At 25.4% G+C, this 24,155-nt stretch overlaps 1 protein-coding gene across 4 annotated transcripts in view; it reads right to left on the bottom strand.

Moving 5' to 3' along the window:
- The window catches only part of LOC114125276 (guanylate cyclase 32E), a 75,425-nt gene that overhangs the window by 22,872 nt on the left and 28,398 nt on the right, over nt 1-24,155 (bottom strand). For all 4 annotated transcript variants that reach the window (XM_027988860.2, XM_027988861.2, XM_050199520.1 and 1 more), the window contains 4 exons: nt 23,948-24,070; nt 20,605-20,791; nt 7,411-7,488; nt 4,891-5,135 (listed from right to left, as the gene is read on the bottom strand). In XM_027988860.2, coding sequence (XP_027844661.2) covers nt 4,891-5,135; nt 7,411-7,488; nt 20,605-20,791; nt 23,948-24,070 — 633 coding nt within the window. The remainder of the gene's footprint in view (nt 1-4,890; nt 5,136-7,410; nt 7,489-20,604; nt 20,792-23,947; nt 24,071-24,155) is intronic.

Consider the following 24,155-nt stretch of genomic DNA (forward strand, 5'->3'; position numbering starts at 1 on the left):
TTTTAGTATCACTTTTGTAAGGAAACATGTTCATTATTTTGACATTTTTAGATTTTCACAGAAATATGTTTTTTGTATTCAAGCACACTATTTGATGTGAAAACGAAACATATCTACGTATTCCTATAGTTGTAGCTAACAATAGGTGTATCTGTATTTCATTTATTTTGAAAAGGTTAAAACATAATAAGTTACACAAAATAAGTTTTATGTCTCTCCTATAAAATTTGAATTTCGACGTACCTATATACCTATAACCTTTCGTATACGTATTATATAATATTATAATATATTAAAATTATTGTTTAAAGCGTACCTATAGTTAAGCAATCGTCCAAGACTCACCTCAGAATGTGTATATAAAATCGACGATTAATCAATTATTATTGCCGACGTAAGTATATGAAATGTGACAACGGCTCGGAGCTTTGAACGGTGCTGCGGAGTTTGAAGTATAGATCACTGCGTTCTAACTACGACTGACGTCTTAATCTCGAGACTCGAGTAGTTTAGATATGTTAAAACGCATCCAATAATAATAATAACCAATAGAAAAATAGTATAATGAGTCAGTAGTGCGCTGATTGGCTGTATGATGCGAAACCCCACATAACGCCATGCCCAATGTTGTTGTTTAATAATCATTATTATTGTTATTTATTTAACGACGTTCAAATATTATTATTATTTCCCGGCTGTAAGAATAATGATATTAATGCGAGAAAAAAATTGTTTTCATCTATATGTATATTTATGAGAATTTACAAACACCTCAAATTATTATTATTTTGCGTAGGTATGTGTACACTTTATAGCATTAATTTATGATCGAAATAACTATAAGACAAAGAATCATCCCCTCAATTTGCAAACAACTATCCACGGGGGCGTTCCACTAGGGTGACATCTGTTGACCCTACTGAGCAATATCAATGGATAATTTCTCTAACCCTGTATTCATGATTCGTGTCACTTTATTTTAGTTTAATTATGTAGTGTTATACTTTCATATAATATACTTATTGTATTATATTACAGATTGTAGTTATTCATACTGAAAAAAAAATAAGAACGGGCGGGTGAACACTACGAAATATTATATATACTTCCTTAAAGAAACCTAAAATTGACTGGTTAATTCATTTATAGAAACATTTTTTTTATCAACAAAGCTATTACACAATTTTTAATTTTTTTTCTTTTTTCATAGTTTTTAGTCTGCACAATAATATAATAACACAAATTATTGTAGCGCACGATTTCGCCTCATATTTTAGTTTTTAATTAATTGCGTTCCAACAAAGACTTAACATTCGTTACTGGCACATACAACATGACATATAATGTACCTCTCTATTATTATCATGTTTTAATATCGTAAAGTCTAAAATTCATCGCAGGACTCGTGAAACAGGCGCCAAAGTTTGACACAATATCATTATCATGTGTGTACATGATTACTGGTCGCCCACGTCTGGGAAATAATAGACGCCTGGAATGTTATCTTATCAGAAGTTTTCCTTGGTAGCTTTTTATTACTATTTTAAACCACCATCGTCTTTTTTATGTTATATTATTATATTCTGTAGGACGACATCCCGAGTATTTCGGAAAATCTAGATCCGAAAACCGTTCAATCATATCCAGATTAGACCAACCCCACATACGTACGTATTTGTATTATAATAACAATAATATACATAAACTACGAAATGTGGTCGGTGTAACCGGAAGGTTTGAAGATATCGTGCCCCCAAGTCCACAATCCATATTATATTGGTCCAGTTACGTCCGACCGGAAGTTTATTATACATACAAGTAATACATAATAATATGCACATTGTACACGTATAGGCACAATGTTGCGGTGTGTTTAGAATTCGATCGAAAACGCTATAATTACTTAGTGATTGTTATTTGTTGTACCTATATGCTATTTGTGGGACAAACCCCAACGATATCATTTGCGATGACGTAACAACGAAATTATATTTTATTTACTGTTTGGTGTTTCGACAGTTTACGATTGTTTTTTTTTCCAAACATTCACGGAATTCGCCACCCGATTTAGGTTACTCGAACCCTTCTTAAAGACGCCCTCCATAATGTATAATACATGTGTATAGTAACACTTTTCTGGTCACGTCCGATCGCATCTTTTCCGGTTTAACAAGGTGTCAGAAACATGTCAATATATGTTATAACAATAATTATATTATATATTTTTTCATCCTTATACTCGTATTGATGAAACCACTGTCATCTTATGATTTTCAAATGGTGACCTAATTTCTAGTTTTAGTATTCTAAGCACTAAGTAGAATATTTTTATAAATATTTAGTCATGTTCACATAACATATTACATCGTAACAATAATATTTTATTTGTAAGTTTTCAGTATTTAAATGCTTATTAATAATAATAATAATTCTTCAATGTTTAAACACATCAACTTTTTTAGAAATATATAGACTACTTTGGACTATAAAAATAAGCAAATGGCTAAACTACCATCTAAAAATCAAAAATCGATGGTCGGTTTGCCAATAAACGTGAGAGTAAAAAAAATTAGGGCAATACAAAACGTTCGAATTACATTTATCTTAAATTCTTAGAAAAAAATGTAATAGTTTTCGAAACGACGATCGTTTACTGTGAAAAGTATCACCCGTATGTATAAACATATTTTTTAAAGCGAAAAAAAACTCCATCGTGGTCGATACCTATTCCGTCCACGCCACTTACAGTAAAACACTACACTGAAAAATGTTTCACGAAACGTTGAAACCAATAACCGAACCTTAGACCATAAGACAAATTTCACTAATATAATGTACCTACAACGGTATATTGTATTTAATATTATAACCAAGTATACAATGATGTTTAAAAGGACTTTGATGATTATTGTCTTTACTGATTAGGGACGATCCTTATTCGTTTAAAACCCACACCTCAACTGTTATGTATACTACCATACTTATAAGTAAACAAAATACATATATATATATATATATATAAGTTGTTCCGTAGTAATTTCGAAAACAAGTTATAAGTAATTATATAATGTCTAGATAAGTGAAGATTAAGTAGTAAAAATTATATGAGGTAAACTGTGGCACTCTATTCTACTCCTCAAAACATGAAATACTTTTGATTAATATTAACTACACGGTTGAAAATACCCTGCTTCAAAATATATTAAAAATAAAAGTTTCGATAAAACAAGTAGAGAACTTTTTTTTTTTTATTGAAACAAATTTTGATGTACTTTCAATCTTTATTTACATATTATACAATAAGTAAATTTAATGAAATTTGATTGACAGGAGGGGGATCATCCAATGACGTCAACCCCAAGTAAAAAACTTAAAAAATAAAAACGATAAATATTTTCAAAAAAAGTTAAAACTTTTCGAAATAATGAGTGTAGACACTTAAATGGATACCAATGCATAACAACATATTTTGTGTATGGCTGTCAGATAAAAATAGTTTATTTTCGAACTTTTGTGAATGATGGGTACACAATATTATTTCACATTTTTACGTACACAATATGTCGAATTGTATGTTATAACATATTCCACACATATATGAATTATAAACCTATAGCCTATAAGTATAGCTTATGCGGACGAATCATAAATGTATTTAAGTCGGGAAAATATAATTGTCACATGAGATTTTTTCTTAACTATTATTTTATCCGTAAAAATAAGCTTATATTTACTCTAATAGTGAAGTGTTTAAAGAATAAATAATTCATTAAAATAATAATCACATTCCAATGGTGACTATTCTTTTATAAAATATAAATAATTCAGTAATATGACTTTTATTCGATTTGGAAATAAATAAATAATTTTTGACTTAAGTATCTAAAGAATATAGGTGATAAGTATTTCAAAAATCTTTACAAGTGAAAATATAAAAAATTTAAAGTTTTTCAATAGCTAGATATATATTGTATATTATTTAAACTAATGATTGTAGAGCATGCCGTTTTCATCATGACCTATCTAAATAGTGATCTAAATCAACTTGATATTTAACATAAAAAAAAATAATAGCAGTGAATTTTATTCTTAAAGGTAATTTTTGTTGGTATAAGACAAGCCAACATAGAAGTAAAAACAACCAAAATTAAATGTATACCAACTTAAAAATAAAATTAATCAAATCTCTTTAAGAGGAGATTTATTTTATTCCCAATATAAATCATGTACCATTCAACATTTTGAGATGAAGTAAACGGTCTATTGTATATTCTATTCAAGAAAAATATTCGTTGTTTCATTTAGCACGCTATTGTTATCAGTTTATTGCCTATAAACTTTTTGATTCTTAACAATCATATATATTGGTGATAAACGGATAAAGTGATGTATTTTATTTTTACATTTTACACAATTTTCTAGTGAACATTTTGGGTGATAGTAAAAAGTTTTACGGAGTACCATTATGGGTTATACTTAAAATAATCATCATTTTTCAATCTCTCTGAAGTTTTTTGAGAAAATAATAATTTTATATAATAAAACCCTAGCGTTTTAGTTCCATATATATATATTTTTAAATTTCTATCTCTAATTTTATTTTAGTACTTAAAATAATTTGAATTTTATTATTATTCATAAACATTTTTAAGTTTAAAATTTAAATTTAATATTACTTTTTTATTAATTATATCATATAATATAATATACTTTAATGATAAACTAATATTAATATATTTCTAAAATATTTTAGTACGTAGTCATAAATGGTTACGAAATTTAAAACTTTAAGATAATATTTTGTTTTATTATATTCAATTTTAAAATTATCCTGTATTAATATAGAATTATTATAATGAATTTATGATAAAAATTGAAAATTGAAACTACCTGTTTGACGCCACCCAACTGTACCAATGGATTGGGAAACTGAAATGGTGGTTTTTCCATGTATTCGTTGACTTTAACTGAGAAATTCTTGAATCCTCTAGGCGGCGTAGGCACCACACTAAAAAACGACCGAAAAGCTTTTTCCAAAATCGGATCAGGTTTGTTTGACAGCATTCCGGTTAAATATTTTTCCGGGTTTTCTGCATCGTACTGCTCCACATCCACACCCACCACAAAATATTCACCTAGTTATATAAAAAAACGTATTAAAATCTATGAAAAATCACGGTACATTATATGTACAGCGTATAGATTAAATTGAAAAGATAGTGAAATTAATTGTTTAATCTTTTGATGCTCCGTTTTATCTATTTCATTTCACAAAATAATTATTAAACGTATTCACTATTATTGTTATCAATATACAGCTGAAAGTACGTCCGAATCTTTTATTTCTTCTTAAAATGTAGCTGACATTATCGTCTATATAATTTATGATCATTCACTGTCAATTATTCTATTAAACGATACATAAATCGTTAAATAACATTTTATCGAGAAAGTATTTTGTATGGGTATTATTTGTTCAGCATTAGTATAATGCGATCTTTCATACATTATAACATTGAGAAATACAATACATAAAATAAATGTATAGGTACTTACGTAAATGCGTAATATATATTATATATTAGCTCATACAAACGTCAATAAGCACATGAATATAAATAACTGTTTGGAAACGAGGCTGGGCGAATAAACTATGTGTTTGCCCTCGATGAATGAGATTTTTTTTTTAGTAAACAAATAAAACTGCGATGGCTTAGCCATTGGTTATTTTCCATTATTATTGAATTGATAGTTTTGGTTTAAAATGGTCCAATCACTCAAATTATCTTAAGTTCTAATGACATTTGCTATAATATAATATATAATATATTATAATTTATTAAGTATAAACAAAAATAATAATGTGCAATTGTAATTCATGACGAAGTCGTATAATTATATAAACGAATATGTGTTTATATTGATTGAAATGTATTTGTATATAATTTGTCGAAAACAATTATTAGACTTAAAATAAATATTTAATAAATAGCAATGGAAATACCTACTTACTACTTAGGTTATTTAGAAAAAAAATATTAATAAACTTAGATAGGTGTTATAATAGCGTATAAATTTATGAACTTTCGTTCAAAAGTAAATAACTGTAAAAATCAATATTTATAAATAAAACTCGTATTTCCTATCGATGCAAATTTTATCCATATCCAGAACCGAAGAAACTGGTCTATATTTTTAGGATTAATTTAGTATTGTGCGTTAATAAATAATACAATGTTATACAATTTGATGTTTTCAATATAAATTTTATTATTGAAAATAAAAATATTAAAATCAAATTTCTACGTGATTTAAATATGTATGTAAATTTAAATTTTACAATTGTTAATATAATATATACTTTAATATTACATAATTAAAAGCACATATAACGTCTTATTTCAACTTTTTAAAATATTTTTAGGTATATATTGAATAAAGAAATACAAGTTAATACGATTTATTATTTTAAAGTAATTAAGTACGTGAGTTAATAATTTCAAACCACGTATAATTCTAATTAAATTGGTTTAATTTAATTGTTCCTAAGTAAAACAAGTTAAATAAGGAGAGTTAGTGCTAACAATCGAAAAAAAAATTTAGGTCGATTTAAAACACTGATTAAATTGGTTCTTAAACAAAAACTAAATTTCTGGTGCTATTAAGGTTAACGAAAATTCCTCAATTCACGTTAGAGTAGTAATACTAATGTAAAAATTAGATTAAACACTTTTTATAAAGAACATGCATCCTGTATGACTTTTGAGAAACATATAATATTTAGACCTTTTTGTGATTAAAGGAGGTCTAAAACTAAGTAAAATATATGGTAGCAATCAAACAATCGATTTCAAAAAATAGCAGCTAACTACAAAAGAGGTCAGTTAAATTAAGAGAGTCTACTACTTAATGTAACCCGACAAACAAAAAAGTAGTTCAGAAATCAATAGCTTATAGACATTTCCTTTCTACAGTGATATTTAAGATGAAACCCGAGAATTGGTCTGTCACTACTCACTATACCCAAAGGGGAGACAGACGATGCCAATGAGCAAGCAATTTTGACGTATTTGTACTTTGCGCGACTTTCCGGCGTTTACGGACCAACGGTTATTATCAAAAGTTCAAATAGGAAATACTCCAATATTAACCGTCGTTGGTCAGATTAGGCAGCAATCATCAAAAGTTGTAATAAAACAAATTTTATCGGTCATCCAGTCGGAAAATGATCGGAGTGAAAAACCCGTACAAGAAATTAAAAATTAAATATAGCATAAAATACGTTTTTAAATCGAATAAAAAAAAAAAAAAAAAAAAACTGAACACGCGTGTTTAGCGATCGTATACAACGATAAGACGACTGTATAGTAGCATAATTATTATTGACGTACCAAATAAAAATTTCCTTACCGTTTTTGAACAAATCCATTTCGTCCATTGCTACGATGAGACCGGTGTGATCGTAGTAATTTCCCAAAACAACGTATACTGTAACAAATAAAAACGACGAGTTATTATTATTATTATTAGAGTAGATCGTTAGCAAGCACATGACGATTATGTTTCTATAGTCTACTACAAGACAAAAAATATAGTGACCCTAGGGTTTCATTAAATGTATTTTATTTTGTCCTAATAATGTTAAGTGAAACGAAACAAATGTATAATACGTTCACCGTAAAATCGTTGTATATTTTTTCAGAGCAGTATTTTTTTTTATTATTATTATTTGTTCATTTACAAATCGATGTTTTGTATTATTTTGAATGCAATAAAAATATATATGCACTGTGTAAGCCGTTTTTGAAAGCTGATGTAGAAATTGAATTTCATAATATTGTAAGCTTAGCAACATAAAGCTGATATTATAAATATATTGGAATTAGATTACAATAATTAATTAAATATAAAATACCAGACTATTTTTAATTATTATATATATTTTCAAATAATTTAAAATATAATACCGTAAAGCCTGCACAATGTGCTTTTAAATTTTACATAGCTTAAATTTATATTAAAAAATGTATTTGAACAGTGAAATGAAACGATAACTAAACAAAGCGTTATTTTTGCATTATATTTTTATTTGATTTTCAATTATTTTTTGAGGCTTAATCATAATACAAATAAAATCCATTTAACCAAAGTACTATAAGTACGGTTTTATTATATTCAACCACATATTTAAAAAAAAAAAAAAACTTTCAACAAAATTGTAATTTGTAGAGAGACAACAGCCCTGAATTTCTGAAGAACAATAGAACAATATTTGTGAGGCATGTACGAGTATAATACGGAAATAAAACACGTAATTTTAAACGCGAACCTAATGATATAATACTATGTAATCATATCTCTATAAGGTCTATCAACAACTGAACTATGACATTTATTCATTTGCGTTAAAAGATAGTCGTAAAATCTAACTTGACCTAATCGTATATTGAAAGTTATATTATCTGTTAAATAAAATGTAAAACTTTTTTTCATGTGTACGACCAAAAAAAAAAAAAAAACAAATTAATTTGTCGACAATTGAAAGTTATTTTTTGCTTTTAATCTCTCACTTTATACTGAATCCACACATTATGCTATAAAGTATACGAACATGGACAATCAGTTGACAAATAAAAAGGTCTTTCGATCGTGAAGGAATTTATGTACGTACGTGTAGCCCGGCAATTTCTTTACGACGATCGACGCCATGCACAAACACATTACGAACATAGCCCGGCGCCACTGAACAAAAATCAAAATAAAATCGTTTTCAATATTTTGTTTCGACCACTCCACAAATACTATAAATGGATATTAATTCGTTTTCATCAACATAACATCTTCTGCTTCGTATTTCATTAAAAAAATTCTCGAAAACCTAAATAAAATATTTTTATAAAAAAAAATACTATAGTGTTTAAGTAGATATTCAGAGTCTGGGAACCAAATTATTTTATTGTGACCGTCGGACCGAACATAATTTTGACATTATCAATGGAATTTATTAATACTATAATCTACTGTACCTATCTTTAAAACCGTAATGAACAAAGTTTCATAAACCAAATAAATCCCTTTATCAAATAAAAAATAAAATAAAAAACAATTGTAAATATTACAAACACAACAGCACTGCAGAGCTTAATTGCAGAAAAAAAAATTGACGAACAGAGAGACGTAGGTTACGTATAATTTAAATTACTTTCGTAAAGCTCATGATACATTAAATGATTTAACGGGATAATATTATACTGCATGAATAACGTACATAATCGGCATGATTTAATATAAGTTAATATTACATGCGTGTCCGTGTTTTTCAATAATAGCTAAAACCTGTGTCGTTTAATATCTCGTTCGGACAACAATAATAATAATTTATCACTTCGACATATGCCTACGCGGAAACTGCAAACGAATCTTGTGATTTATGAACAGCGCTTCGTCTTGAAATAATCAACCAGCTGCTCGAGTAATATAAAGTATGTAGGACTTTGTGACTATATAAACAACGACAAATCGTATTTTACAGAGATTTCGTAGGTTTGCTTTTTGAGCGGATCCTTTGACATTAAGCTTGGGTTTTAAGCAAATTTATGAGCTCACTTCCATATTAATATCGTCTGAAATATATATCTTTGGTCGGGCTGCAGACAAACAATAACGAGTAATAATAAAAAAAAAAAATGATATTTATTATGGTAACCTAACGCAATAGATTTGTCTGGAGCAGATTTCTTCTGTCGATATAACGGTAAAAATGTTAATAAAAAAAGATTTAAAATAAGGTCACCTATAGATGGTGAAAAGAATAATCTCTAAAATTTGATACATTATAATACATTTATTGTTTTACTGCGTGAATATCTCACAATCCGTTACCTATAAAAGTAAAGTGTATTATTTTAATGAGATTAATAAAACTAATCATATTTGCAGTGTAATGCGGAAATATTGTCCAGTTATAGGCCATCACAGTCCTCGGAAGATTAAACTTCCGCTTAAGCTGTTATAACGAAACCTAAGATTCTGAGAACTTGTAAAATATATTTTATAAAAAAATTGATTAAGTAAGTATTAATTTATCTAGAAATATATTATAATATTGATGATTTATCAACTAATAATGACTATGAGATTATTTTACTTTCACATTACAATAATACAATTTATAATACTACAACTACACAGAACATGTTGAATGAAATATTTGCAAAAATAACCGTCCACTTATTGTGGTATCCTCTGGATAATCTTCAATACTCGTTGAACGATTTTAACCAAATTTAAATTTATGTATGTATAATTTAAATAAAATAAATGTTGGATTAGTTTAAATTGTCAAAACCTAATTTATCGGTTACATACGCGTATTATTATCATAATTATAAGTTGATTGAATTGAAGTAATATTAAATAATTGGCTTATAAAATTGTGTTATCATACGTCATAATACATTAAGTTCTTTCAATGTATTTATTTGAAATTTTTTCGCTGTAATTGGCACGTAAGAAAACGTATCTAATCATTAGTAATGTACTGAATTATATTTTCAACTGTACTATACGTATACATAATATATATTTATTATATATGTATACAATTTTTTTTTTTAAGTTGAACGACTTTACTCCTGCAAAGTGTGCTCGTTTAATAATAATTTTACGTCCACCCATAAATTTGGTTTAGTCGAGTATGAGTTTCAAAATCCAATTTATTACCCGAATATACATGAAAAGCATAAAATTTATCTGGAGAATCTAAAAAAGTATATAATATATTTTCGTCACTTGTAATTTGACATTCTGAGTACAATCATCGTTTGAATAATATTTTTAGAATATATATAACCATATTACGTTGTACGTATAGGTATAACTTGCTATAATAATAATAATATAGTATATTTTAAATGTATACTTTCGCAATAAAATGTATCTACAATAATAATAAATAATGATAAAAAAAAAATCGATATACTTTTTTTTTTTTAAATAAACTTCTATACAAGGCAGTGTTTTTATTTTAATATTTTGTATAAAATATGATTCGTATTTTTTGTTAAATCCTGTAATGAATGCAATAAATGTTTTAATGAAAAAAACTACCGAAATTAACCTTTTTAATTTAAAATAATAGTATTAAAGTTTAACGTTTATAATTACTTACCATAGCATTGTAGTGCATTTAGCTACAATTATAATAACGTAAAATAATAAAACTGTTCAACAACTATCATTTTCAATAGTTGGTTCAATATTCACAATAATATGCCTATGTCTAGTTACATATACAATCAATAAATATTTGATGAATCAATAGAGAGCTTATGGTTTCTTGAACATGTGGTCAGTTGCCACGGTTGGTCCGTTAAACATCAGAGAACCATTAAATTAATTAATTTTCTATGTAACTCGTCATTAGTAGGTCATATTATATAGTTCGATAAAAAATTCAGGAATTACCGTAATATTTTATTATCTGTATAATACGTATTTTTGCTCTAGGCTGATAAAACATAATAATATAACATACAATTATAGTGTGACAGAACGTTATCTTTCCTCCATTCCTGTTCCTGCGTGATTCAATGATAAATCCTCTTGTTAGAGTGAGAGTGTTAAATTTAAAATCAATATTTCTCTTGCCCGTATTCGATAACACGAGTCTTTATTTTGTTGATATAAAAATGGCATATATGATATATATTCTTTTATTGTCTATAATCCATGACTGCACTATACGGACATTTTTAAAAAAAAAATAGTTTTATTGTCTTAACATTTTCAAAGTGAATCAAAGAGAACCAAATCTATTAATTCACAAATTATTATCACCGTCAATCGACTCGCCACTATATAATGTATGTATAATAAATATATTATACAGATAGATGTATTTTATTTCCATCGTCATTGGCGACGGCACGTGGTTTATGTGTCTTTATGTGAATTTTATTCTATTCGACAAAGTTTGTTCAACATAATTTGTCCGTAAATCAGCGATCATTATTTCAAACTAACATATATCCCACACAGACATGGCGAAACCCCGATTTATGAAATTAGAAATCGTATACATTGATTTTACCCATCACGAGTCGGAGTTTGTGAGATAAAAGACTCATAGGGCTTCGATAAATTTACATTTTTTTTTAATAAAATAAAATCATAGAACAAGGTTGAGATTGATTTTTCTAATGAATTTAATACTGAATTTTTAGTGTAATTTATAAACGAATACTATATATACATAAACTGTTTGAACCTAACAATTGCTACAGTATGAAAATTAAATTTAAAACACAATACGCTTCTTTTATTTTTCCTGTTTGACCGACAACAGAGGAGGCTCTGCGTGAACAATACTACTTCTCGTCCTCTGCTACCATCGTTAAACACAATATGCTTACCGAGACGAGACATTTGTTCCAATCGAATTTACATCGCTAATTACTTTTTTTTTTACAAAAAGTTTCTGTAATTCAATATTAGTTTTGAATGTTGAATTATTATTTTTTTCAGACATAAACAATTAGAATTGGTTTGAAATATTATATATTTTTCTACTGATTTTGGTTTTAATGAAAATTAAGAAAAAGCTATCAATAAAATTGAAAATGGAAAGATTTGGAAATAGCGTCCAATATTATATATACTACTACAATAATAATCAACGATTTCATAATTTCAGTTTATTCAACCAATAAAAAGCAATATTCATAATCCACAATACTGATAATGCTAAGAGTATAATAATAATAAAATAGTATAATTTAAATTTTTATTTGAACACTACAACGAATCTGAAATTGACTATATTATTACGCTGCCATATAAACTTAGTTCAGAAATGAAGTTATCATTCACTCTCTTGAGACCAGCGTAAATAAGTTTAATAGCGTGCCACGCCTGGTACAGACACTTTCATTAATTAAAAAAAATACATGTTCAAATTCTTTGATAAAAATTAAAAATTTCATCTTAAAGCTTCCAAAAAATCATAATATAGGATGTCCATTAAAATAGTTTATGCTTTTAAAACTAAAAACTAATATTCACAAAACTTACCAGAAACAATAAATATTTTAAAAATAATACATATTTCAAAAAATTTAAATTAATGCAAATAGTTAATTATTGTTACAATTAATCACAGTCAAACATTTTATTACAAATATTGTTTTAATTAGGTTAACTCAATCAAAATTATAAGAAGTATAAATTATTACAATTAATTTAATTATTCAATATTTTTTTTTTTTTAATAAACTTTGATATCACATCGATATTATTTTTTGTTTTCTTATTTTCTAGTCTCAATATTCCATGCAATTTTTATAATATTATTGTAACGGACAATATATTTATAAGATCGTTATGAAGATACATCCGAATTCAATTGAACACGTACCTATGTCATTACGGGCGTTATGGCTAGTTTTATGGAATATTATTTCCACGTATTCAAATATAGTCACGGGCCACTCGGGCCACCTTATTTGAATATATATATAATATTACGCTTTGTCCGCAGTAATGGCTCCACAAATATATTATAGGATGTAAGAAAAAAAACAGTTTACAGACTACGAGTTATCAACAGCACAACATATGCACGAATACCCCTCGACTATTTCCATTTGTACACACACACATGAATACATATAATATATATGTATAATATTTATATTTATTTTTGCTTCCGGATAGTGGATAAGACGAATAAAAAGCGCAAGGGATGAGTATAGTGTACAGAGGAGTCCCAAAATGCTTGTAAAAACGATGTGGGAGTAATCCAGCGGAATGAAGGTCGTCTTACCAAGATTTCCGGCACAAAGACACCCCGAAAATATCACGCGTAGCCTAACTCCCCAGTATACATATTATACATATATTATATATAAAGCTTTTCAACCATCTTCGCGTGAAGCGAATCACTCGTTCGTGATAAATATTTATATCTGGAGCGAATCAAATATATTTTATAATATTATACACAATGTAATATTATATGTATATACATTAATGACTTTTTGATTGCCATATGAATACATTGGTCTTAAGACCTGTTTGTTAATCTAAAATGTTTTAATGTTTCAAAAAAAAAAAAAGAAAAACGCAACTTGTGGTGCTTGAGTGAATTTGCGAATATTTTAATAGTGATGACGAAAAACATTATCAAACGTATAAAAACATACATCAATCTGAGTTTAAAAATAGTTTGTTTATCGACGCTTATTTATATACACTGAAAGAAATAGCGAATATAAGGCGAAGATGTCATAAAATAATGCTATACTCCAGTTAAAACGTGTATAACATAATAATTTCACCTAAAATAAATCTCGATTCTCCTGAAAGTTGTATATTATATTATTGTCTTACGAAAACAGGTTAAGATTATGTTATATATACGTTTTACTGTTTAAGTCGTTTGGTGGATATCAAAAACAGACATTTTTTTTTTTATTGAGATGTTATTTTAATGATTTATGCAAATGATAATCACAATACTATAATTATTTTATTCGATTTATTTATTTTTTTTTTTTTTAATTATAATATAATATTAACAAAAAGCGAAATAAAATTAAAAAAAAAAACATTTACGGTTGGAATATAAAAAATTTTGTCAATTTTTTTACGTCGTATAAATAAATTGATACTTTGGCAGTATGGAAAAATCTTGATAACATGCATGTGCAATGACTGAACAGCAACTGATAAAGTACAGAATACCATTAATACTTATGGGTTGTCGGCGTTCACTCTTTCTATTGTTGTTTTATATGACAAAAAACAATATATTTATACACCCATAGAAATGAATAGCCAAAATAAATCTGTATACTTACATTGCATTGCCAATTTCAAATAAAGATAATAGTTTAGCTAACTATATTTGAGATAAAATTATAGTCACAAATCATTGTGTGTTATAGGATCGATACACGACAATTTCATCCTTCTATAATATGTGATGTATTATTGTAATAACTTGAGATTTGTTTTATCTTCTGATAAACAAAGTCAAATTTAAATACTACAACAGTGAAATTAATAATGATAATAACTAAATTTTAAATTTCAATTTACATATATATCACTTTTTGTTTAATTACTAGTATTATAATTTAATATTTATGAATATTAAATGTAATAATTGTTTTTTTGGAACAATTAAACCTTTTTAAAACCTTAAATTATAATTCAAACTATATTCTGGTATTTAAAATAATAAATTCTATAAAATAGACATATTTTTTAAATTTATATATAATAATTGAAATTCGTTATTATTAAATAAAACTCATAGAAATTCAAAATTATATTCATATTATAAACTTATAATATTAATACATTTTATTATGAGTTGCTTTTTGAATGCAATGATTTATTATTACTTTTAAATTACAAATGGAAGGTATAACACGTCTGTCCTCGAGTGGTCTACTTTAAGCAATGTGACCTATTAAACGTGCGATTGATGTCCGGTTTTTTTAGAAATATATATATAATATCTAACTTTATACTTTTTACTTTTATACTATAAAGCTACTCCCTTGATGTTATGCATATTCATTATTTGTATAACAATATTAAATGAAAATATTTAATTTCTTAGTTATTGTTAAATTAAATATTTATAGATCATTCGAAAGCTATAATATTTTACTATTTATTTATAATACTATATTTTAGTTAAAATAATACCAGATCAACATTAAACATTGTGTTTTTAGATAAAAGTTATATAATTTTAAATACGTAATTTAATTCATAACTTTATAAACTGTTTTCTAAAAGTAATTAAAATATTTTTAAAACAGTTTTAATGATAAGGCAGAATATAATATAATGTATGAACGTATGTGAATCAAAAAAAGTTTTCGAAAGTAGAATAATACAATATTTATTATCTACACTATTTGGATAGTGAATTTACTGAAATTTAAAATAAAAAGTTAAAATAATTATTTTTAATTATAATGTTCATGATAAATAATATACTGTTTTTAATTTATAAAAGCATTATTTTATTAATCTTCAATCCATTAGTATATGAAATTCAATACTGATCTACAAATATTATATTAAAACAAAAACTATATAAATAAGTATTGGATTACTGTACCAATATATTATTTTACTAAATAATTCATAGACGGTAGGTTAAGTTATCACTATCAGTTATTAAATTTCAAAAACTATGATTTGTTTAGTTTCATTTCAATATAATATTTCATTTAACAATATCAAATATGAAATCTTACACGAAAAACTAATTTTTAAAGGTTTGTAAAAAAAATGTAGGTACCTACATTATACAATACAGTTATTTTATTTTCACAGATAATATGATAATTTTTGATATAGTTTGCTTTGTACTATAATTTATTATATTTTATTTAGATACCTACCTAAACAATTTTTTTTCCATACATTTGAATGTATTTAGTTTAAAATTATCGAATTAAAACGATACATTATTGTATACCTAAACTGACTTAAAACCAATAAAAAATATACTCCACAATAACAGATGATACTTGGTTTTTGCACATACGTTTTTCTGAGTTTGATGCTGATTATACCTTAATGATTAGTATCATTATTTTCATATTATACATTAAACATGATCAATGGTCTATAAAATATATTATTTATAATTAATTATTTTATCAAGATGTATATGGTGCAATGACACTATAATATAATACGTTTGTAATAAATTCCATTTCTATGATTAATCTTTACAAAGCGTTGAAATTAAATTATATTAGTTTAATAAATAATATGGAGGTTAATTACAAGACATTAATTTTTTGAAGTACTACTTTAATATGTTCGTGAGATGATCGAGATAATATTATAAGTTTATAGCAGTATGCATATAAATTCAATAGTATTGCATATTGATATTTATTACATATTATATTTACATTATTAATATAATATATATTATAATAATTCAATGAATATGTATACCAATATTTTTCGGGAGATTAATAACATAACCAAAAATTATGAATAGGCAAAAATATTTAAATAAAAAGTAATAAAAATTATTTACAGTATGATGATTTATGACAAAAATTATTAAACGTAATTTACCCATTTTTCTTTTATGTCTTTTTTTGTTTTTGTTAATTTGGAAAACAAAAAGTGAAAAAATCATTCCATAATAGATTTCTACTTAAAAAAAATATGTATGACATTGATATATCACACTACCGTTGGTTATCCTATTTATGACAAATCCTTTCTAAAATTATGATATTTTAAATTCATACGGGATAAGTTTATATATAAAAAAAAAAAAAAAAAATACATAAATAAATCAAAAATTAAAAATGTTTTTGTTTTAAATAAGAATTAATCAGTAAGTATACAATTAATAAGATGATAACATTTTCTAAATACCATAAAATATTTTAACTTAATATTATCAATTAAATTCAACTTTTTATCTTATAGGATATAATAATGAATGATTTTATTTAAAACAAAATATTATTGTTATCAGCTAGGTTAAATGTAGTGTGACAAATTTAATTTTTCCGAAAATAGTATAATTTTTAAGCTTTTAGGTTTTAGCTATAGGAATTGAGTTAAAAATTAAATATTATACTGTAAGTTGAATAATAAATTCTAATTAATATTCATTAATAAAATTGGTTTCAATGATTGGCTGAAGTTCAAATTAAATAAAACAATTAAATATATCCTAATATACTTATCATTATTCAAAAGACACAGTTATAACATAATATGAAAATTAACTTATGTTAAAAAATAATGAAGAATTAAACGTATACATTTGTATTTCGTTTAATGTTTCAAATTATATATTAATTTAATTATGTACAATACTACTTAAATTAAAATATTTAGCTTTAACTAAAAAATATGTTTATTAGTATAAACTATTAATTTAGCATTTGAGATAATTATAACCAAACATAGTTTGTTATTCTAAATAAATATTTTAGTTTTATAAAAATCATTATAACCAAGACATTTTAAATTATAATATTGTATAATTAAAATCTTTCGATTCAATAAATTATAAATTAAGTAAATAAAATAACTTAATCACATTTTGTTTCAAAATTTTGAATTTACAATTTTTCAGTACAGACAACAATTTATATTTTAATACAATTTTAAATTACAGGTTTTTTTTTTATTTAATAGAATTTATTATTTAATATTTAATAAAATGATATTATATGTGTATTTATTATTATGTCTATATGAGCGTAATGATGTCTATACTATACTGCCAGTATAAATTATTATTCTGATAATAAATTATGTGAATAAAAACAAATTTTAATAATGATAAATAATTTAAATAAGCTTTTTAGACTTTCAATAAAACTTTATTCGCACAGAATTCTTCAATGCTGTTTTAATGATAATGCTGTTTGTTTTCTTTAAACAAAACTATAAAAATGATTTTAAGTCGCATATACAAAAAAAATGTGCAATTAGCAGTTCTATTATCTGGTAAATCATCTATATTAAGATAATTATTAACTTGGTAAACCATAAGACTATTTTAATAAGAATAGTTAATGAAAATAAATAATAATATAAATATGTTTCATTAAACAATAGTATATTGGAGTAATGAAGAAAAAAAAGTTATTTATAAGAACTGGATTTTTGTTAATTTAAATAAAAAAATATGCAAGTATAACTTGTATAAAAAAAAAAGTTTTTAGATATTATACAGTGTCGAAACAAAAAAAAAACAATTTTAAAATAAAATGTATTTATTGTTCCTCAAGAATTCCATTGTTTTATTTTAATTTTTTAATTTTCTATAGAACTAAAATGCACATTCGATACCTATTTATGATTTAAACAATAATATTCAGTGTTTACCATAGTAAATAAATTAATAAATTGTTGTGTTGTAAAAAAATGTAGAGTGCGAATGAAGCTGAACAAATCGATTTCAAACAATATAATTTTTTTATTTCGTTATCTCAATATATATAGTTTTATTTTCATTTTTTAATAGATGCTTACGTATAAACGTTACAGTTATAGCAGCTACAAATAAAACTGTTTAAAAGTTTAGATTACCCTGGTTAAAAAAAAAGAAAAAAACCATGTATAGAAAAAAACTTTATCAATCGTTAAAAATATCGTCTTAAACATAAGTTCTAATATTTATTTCAAAGTTTGTTTTTTTTTATTTTTAAATCTTATTAAAGATTGAACAAATAAGAGAACTATGCCGTTCATATTCAGTTTAGCGTTTGAAAATAATGAATAATCATATACATTCCCTTAACAGTGCGAAGCAACAACCCCTGGATAATGGCTTGTAAAATGTTAATTACTCGGTAGTCGGTACACCCGATTACGTTACGTTATTGTTAACTTTCATAATGTTATGCACTCAGACGCTTTTAAAATGTATTTGAATGACTTTGAAGGCAATTTTTGTCAAAATCACTACTACATAGTTACAGCGGTGTGCCATTATAATAACGCGATTAACATAAACGTGGGCGGAATACAACTTTAAGTCTAAGGATATTATAAATCTACAAAAAAGATGTTTTTTTTCAATTGTGACTGACTACAGAATATTTATAAATATTATATAGATCAAAAATAAATTTAATATAATATAGAACACAACAAAAGATTTTTTATATAAATTTAAAATATCTTTATCTACATTAAAACTACCAGATGTATTCAAATTCATAAGTAAACACCATTTTCGTAAAATCCAATTATGTAAAATATTTTTTCCTTGTAATGTAAGAATAATAAAATAATATGTTTTATTTAAATCGAATACAGTCAATAAATATATCTGTACGGAATGGTCGATCACGCATTATTATTTCAGAAAACACTTTTAAATAATTTTAAGTTGTTACAACACAAAATTTTCAGAAAAAATTATATTTTTTTTAAAATGTTATCGTGATCATCGATTTTTTAAATTTTTACACTTTTTAATGGCAATATATATTTTTAAGTAAATATTTCAAAGCAAAATATTATTTTAAGTATTTTATCCTATAAATAATAATGGTCAAATAGTAATTATTAGGTATTTCAATTTTTGATGAGTGGAGTGGAAGACTAACGTTTAATAGGATACCCCTGAACCAGTGCACTCGACTCATAACATTTAAAATACTTATTACTTAAAAATAACTTATCTAAAATAAGTACTCATAAAAATATGTTGCTTTGGAAGAAGGAACTAAAAATGCATGTTGTTGCAATGCAAAATAGTACATATATTTTTAGAAAATACTAATATTATGACTTAAAATTATTTGAAAAAAAATAACGACTTACGTTAATTTAATAATTTGGTATAATATAATACCAAATAATAATATAATAGTTAACAATATATTTAAATCGCAATATTCTTAAAATCAATACAGTCGGATTATTGCATTTGTTTAGGACACTGCAATATATTACTGCTGTGCAGCTTTGCAAGATACGATTAATTTATTTGAACGTTAAAACATATCCTTATTTACATAGTTAAAAACGATCTATGAGACCATTTGCTTCGACGGCAAGAAAAAATACAAAGGGCTTACTTACTTCTTGTGTCTTGATATGTGTCGGCGACAAGTTTAACGAATGGATTGGCCGTGTACCCGTGCAAATAATGTGTGTTCCATGTCTTTTTGGACGTAATTTCTATACCAGATTTAGAGAACACTTCTGATATAGTAGACGCAATCTTACCAAAATGAGTGTCGTCTGCATTCGAATAAAAAAACGTCACCTGTTCAAATACATAATTCAATACGTTAAAGTTAAACGATTACAAGACTATATACAATTTACAATTAATATAAAAAATGTTATTCATATCGTGGTATGAATAAAGGCATAAATTAATAACAAGTAATTATAATATGACGATATCGTCGAAGGATATTATATTTCGAAATAATATTATACCAACATTTATGCAACAATTATGAAACAAACCAAAAAAATAACATCATAGATTTATTTGAACAATATTTTAACTCAATATAATAATATATACGAGACAGATTTAATGCCTATCACATTTAGCTGGAGAAACTATAAAGTAAAATCGCATAGTAATTAATGGACGAATAAATAATGTATTAATAATTTCATAACTAGTTAATTACTCTCGAATTAAAACGATTACAGCAACAATTAAATAAGTTACAGTTTAAAATCGAATAACTGACATTCGCTAGTTTTAAAAAATAAAAACTATGATGCATTTTTAATAACTTAATAATACACATAAAACATAAGTTTCTATTTTAAGTTATTATTATATCGTAGAGTTAGAATGACGAACAGTTTAGAATATCAAACAGGTTCAAAAATTGAAATATGAGTCTGCCATTAGGATGGGTAACCTGTTTTCGTAATTGAAAAACTTGTAATAAAATTATAATGATTAACAGTAAAAATCGCTTGTTTAGATTCCTTCATTAAAGCTATCAAACGTTATTATACGCATTTTTCCATATATTATTTTATAATAAACAATCTTGAAACAAAATTTCGGATTTTTCTTATAGACCTATCAATCGTATGAATCGTATGATAACATATTATAATAATACTATGAATCATTATACTTTTAACGTGAAAGTTGTAGAATTTGTCAGTTATTTTAAAAACCCAATTTATTAAAAAACCGTAAAAAAAAAAATTAAATAGCGACCTTCTGGCTTTTACCCATTTCTCTCAAAATCTATACCATTTGCGGGTGAATCCAGCTTCGCCCAGAAACATATTTTGAACGGAATGATTTATCATTAGACATTGCATTCAAATTTATAATAATAATAATAATAATAGAATACTACCTACTTTATTTTTTTATATTTTTATAAAAATATGTAGGCATTATAGTGAGAATGGTTTTTGTAAAATACGAGTGTATGTTTATATGTTAGCATACATTTAATCATCTCTAATTTATATTCATTTTTTGTTCATTTGTCAAGTAAGGCCTTTTTATTTTAACGTATTCTGCTAAATTAAAAACAACATGAAAATACTATATTATTATAGTTCATTTTAAATTAACATTTTTTGTTAATTTGTTTTATAATAAATCCATATATTACTCGTAAAAACTTTACTATTCAAACCATCCAATAATAATACAATTTAAAAACAATTCAATAATACTTTTAGAATATTAGTTTGAACTTATGCACTTAAACAAAGTAATCTATAAATAATAATCATAAATTAATACACTATAATATAAATTCATATTATACATATACGTTTTCTTATCCTGTTGAATATTGAAACGTAGAAAAATTTGTCATCATTGGATTATAATATGTTATTTAATTGCAATAGTATGTAATTAGTTTTAGCATGCAATTTAAATGTATTTCACAGAATAAATATAAACATTAAATATCACCTGACTTAAACTATGAACAACTTCTACTTTAACACATGACACGTTGCGTGTTGGGAATTATATATATAGGTAATTATTATATGTTTATATAAATCTTGAAAATAATTTATGATATGAAATAATTCACATGTTTAGCATAATACAAAAAAAAAATCTCTTATGATAATTATATAAATTCATCAATAAAATTAAACCAATAACTTTAAATAAAACTATTCACTTCACTACCCTAACGGATTTTAATAAGCACAATAGTAAAATTTAATTTTTCAATTTTGTTAAAAATTATAAACCAATATAATATTACGTATTCGTATTGTAAATTTCAATTAATTTTCAAAAAAAAAAATTAATAAATAAAGCCTATAAAATTATTTAGAGACCATGTGTCAGAATAGTGTGAAAAATAATCGTAATTTAGATTTTATCAAAAAAATATTTTAATTTTTAATACACTGTCTAGCATAAAATATAGAGGAATACAAATTATGATTTTCATAAAGCATTGCGGAACATCAAAATAACCATAAAATAATATGTGAAACCAAAAACAATACATAGAAACAGTTGCACAATGTAGCGATTATAATAATATAGTATTGTGCTTTTAATCAAAATATTTTATCTTGCGATAGTAATATATTATACTCGATTTTATTTTCTAAGCCATCCAAAATGGAAAAGAAATTCGATCTAAGCCCAGCTTCTGACTACTTCACATTTAATTTATGATTTATCGCACGTCTTAAAGCCTATAATATATAGTAAAATATAATATTATACTTTATACATAGATGTTTATAAACATTAAAAGACTGAGTGACTATTTACGGAGGCCTTATGTATATATTTTCCCCTTTTTCGGGGTCATTTCGAGCAAACCGCAACGTGGCATATTGCAACAACAGTATTGTACTTAAATGCATACAATACAGAGTGATTCTTTCATCACGAAATACTCTATAGTCCTCGCCCTAAACTATCCCAACCCAAACTCACTTCAATTGCTATTATATAGTACGTCAAGACGTAAAGTTGGGGTTCGGCAGTGGTCGACGTGGTTGAAAACGAATGGAAATAATATGTTAAAAATAGTTAAAAATATATTCTACTAAACACCCTTCAATACGTCATTAAAATATATATATATATAAAGTAACCAATTATTAGAAAAGATGAAAAACCGCTTAAGACAGGTTAAAGAATATTGAGCGAATTGTGATAAAATAATCACCCTGTGTATACATATACGAGTGTAGCATAATAATGTATAGTGGAAAAACGGTGTGGAAGATTGCAATAACTACGAGTAGAGATCGGACGTGACGTGTTCGTGGCGAAACGTAAGGGAAAAATAAGTGAAAAGTGGAAATTAAAAAAAAAAAATGCGGAAAAGACGGTTTGAACATAGAACGGCGAGAGAGAACGTTTACCGGACCACCCAGTTTGTGGTTACCAAACGGTTTTTACTCGTTAATACGTTGATTTCTGTGTTTGGCTCACCTGAGTCCAGTTGAAGGCTTTCAGGACCGCGGCCACGGATTTGGATATCTGAGTGTCTGGCGGACGTGTGCGGGCGAATGTCGGAAACAGTGTTTTGTCTGACGTGTCCGAATCCATGCAGTACTGTAACATTAATTAATAAGTCACAATTTTAAAACTGATATACTAATACATATAGATAATATTATAATAGTTTGAGTTTAAAACG

Source organism: Aphis gossypii, chromosome 2 (genome assembly GCF_020184175.1).
Source record: "Aphis gossypii isolate Hap1 chromosome 2, ASM2018417v2, whole genome shotgun sequence".
Classification (NCBI taxonomy): Eukaryota; Metazoa; Arthropoda; class Insecta; order Hemiptera; family Aphididae; genus Aphis; species Aphis gossypii.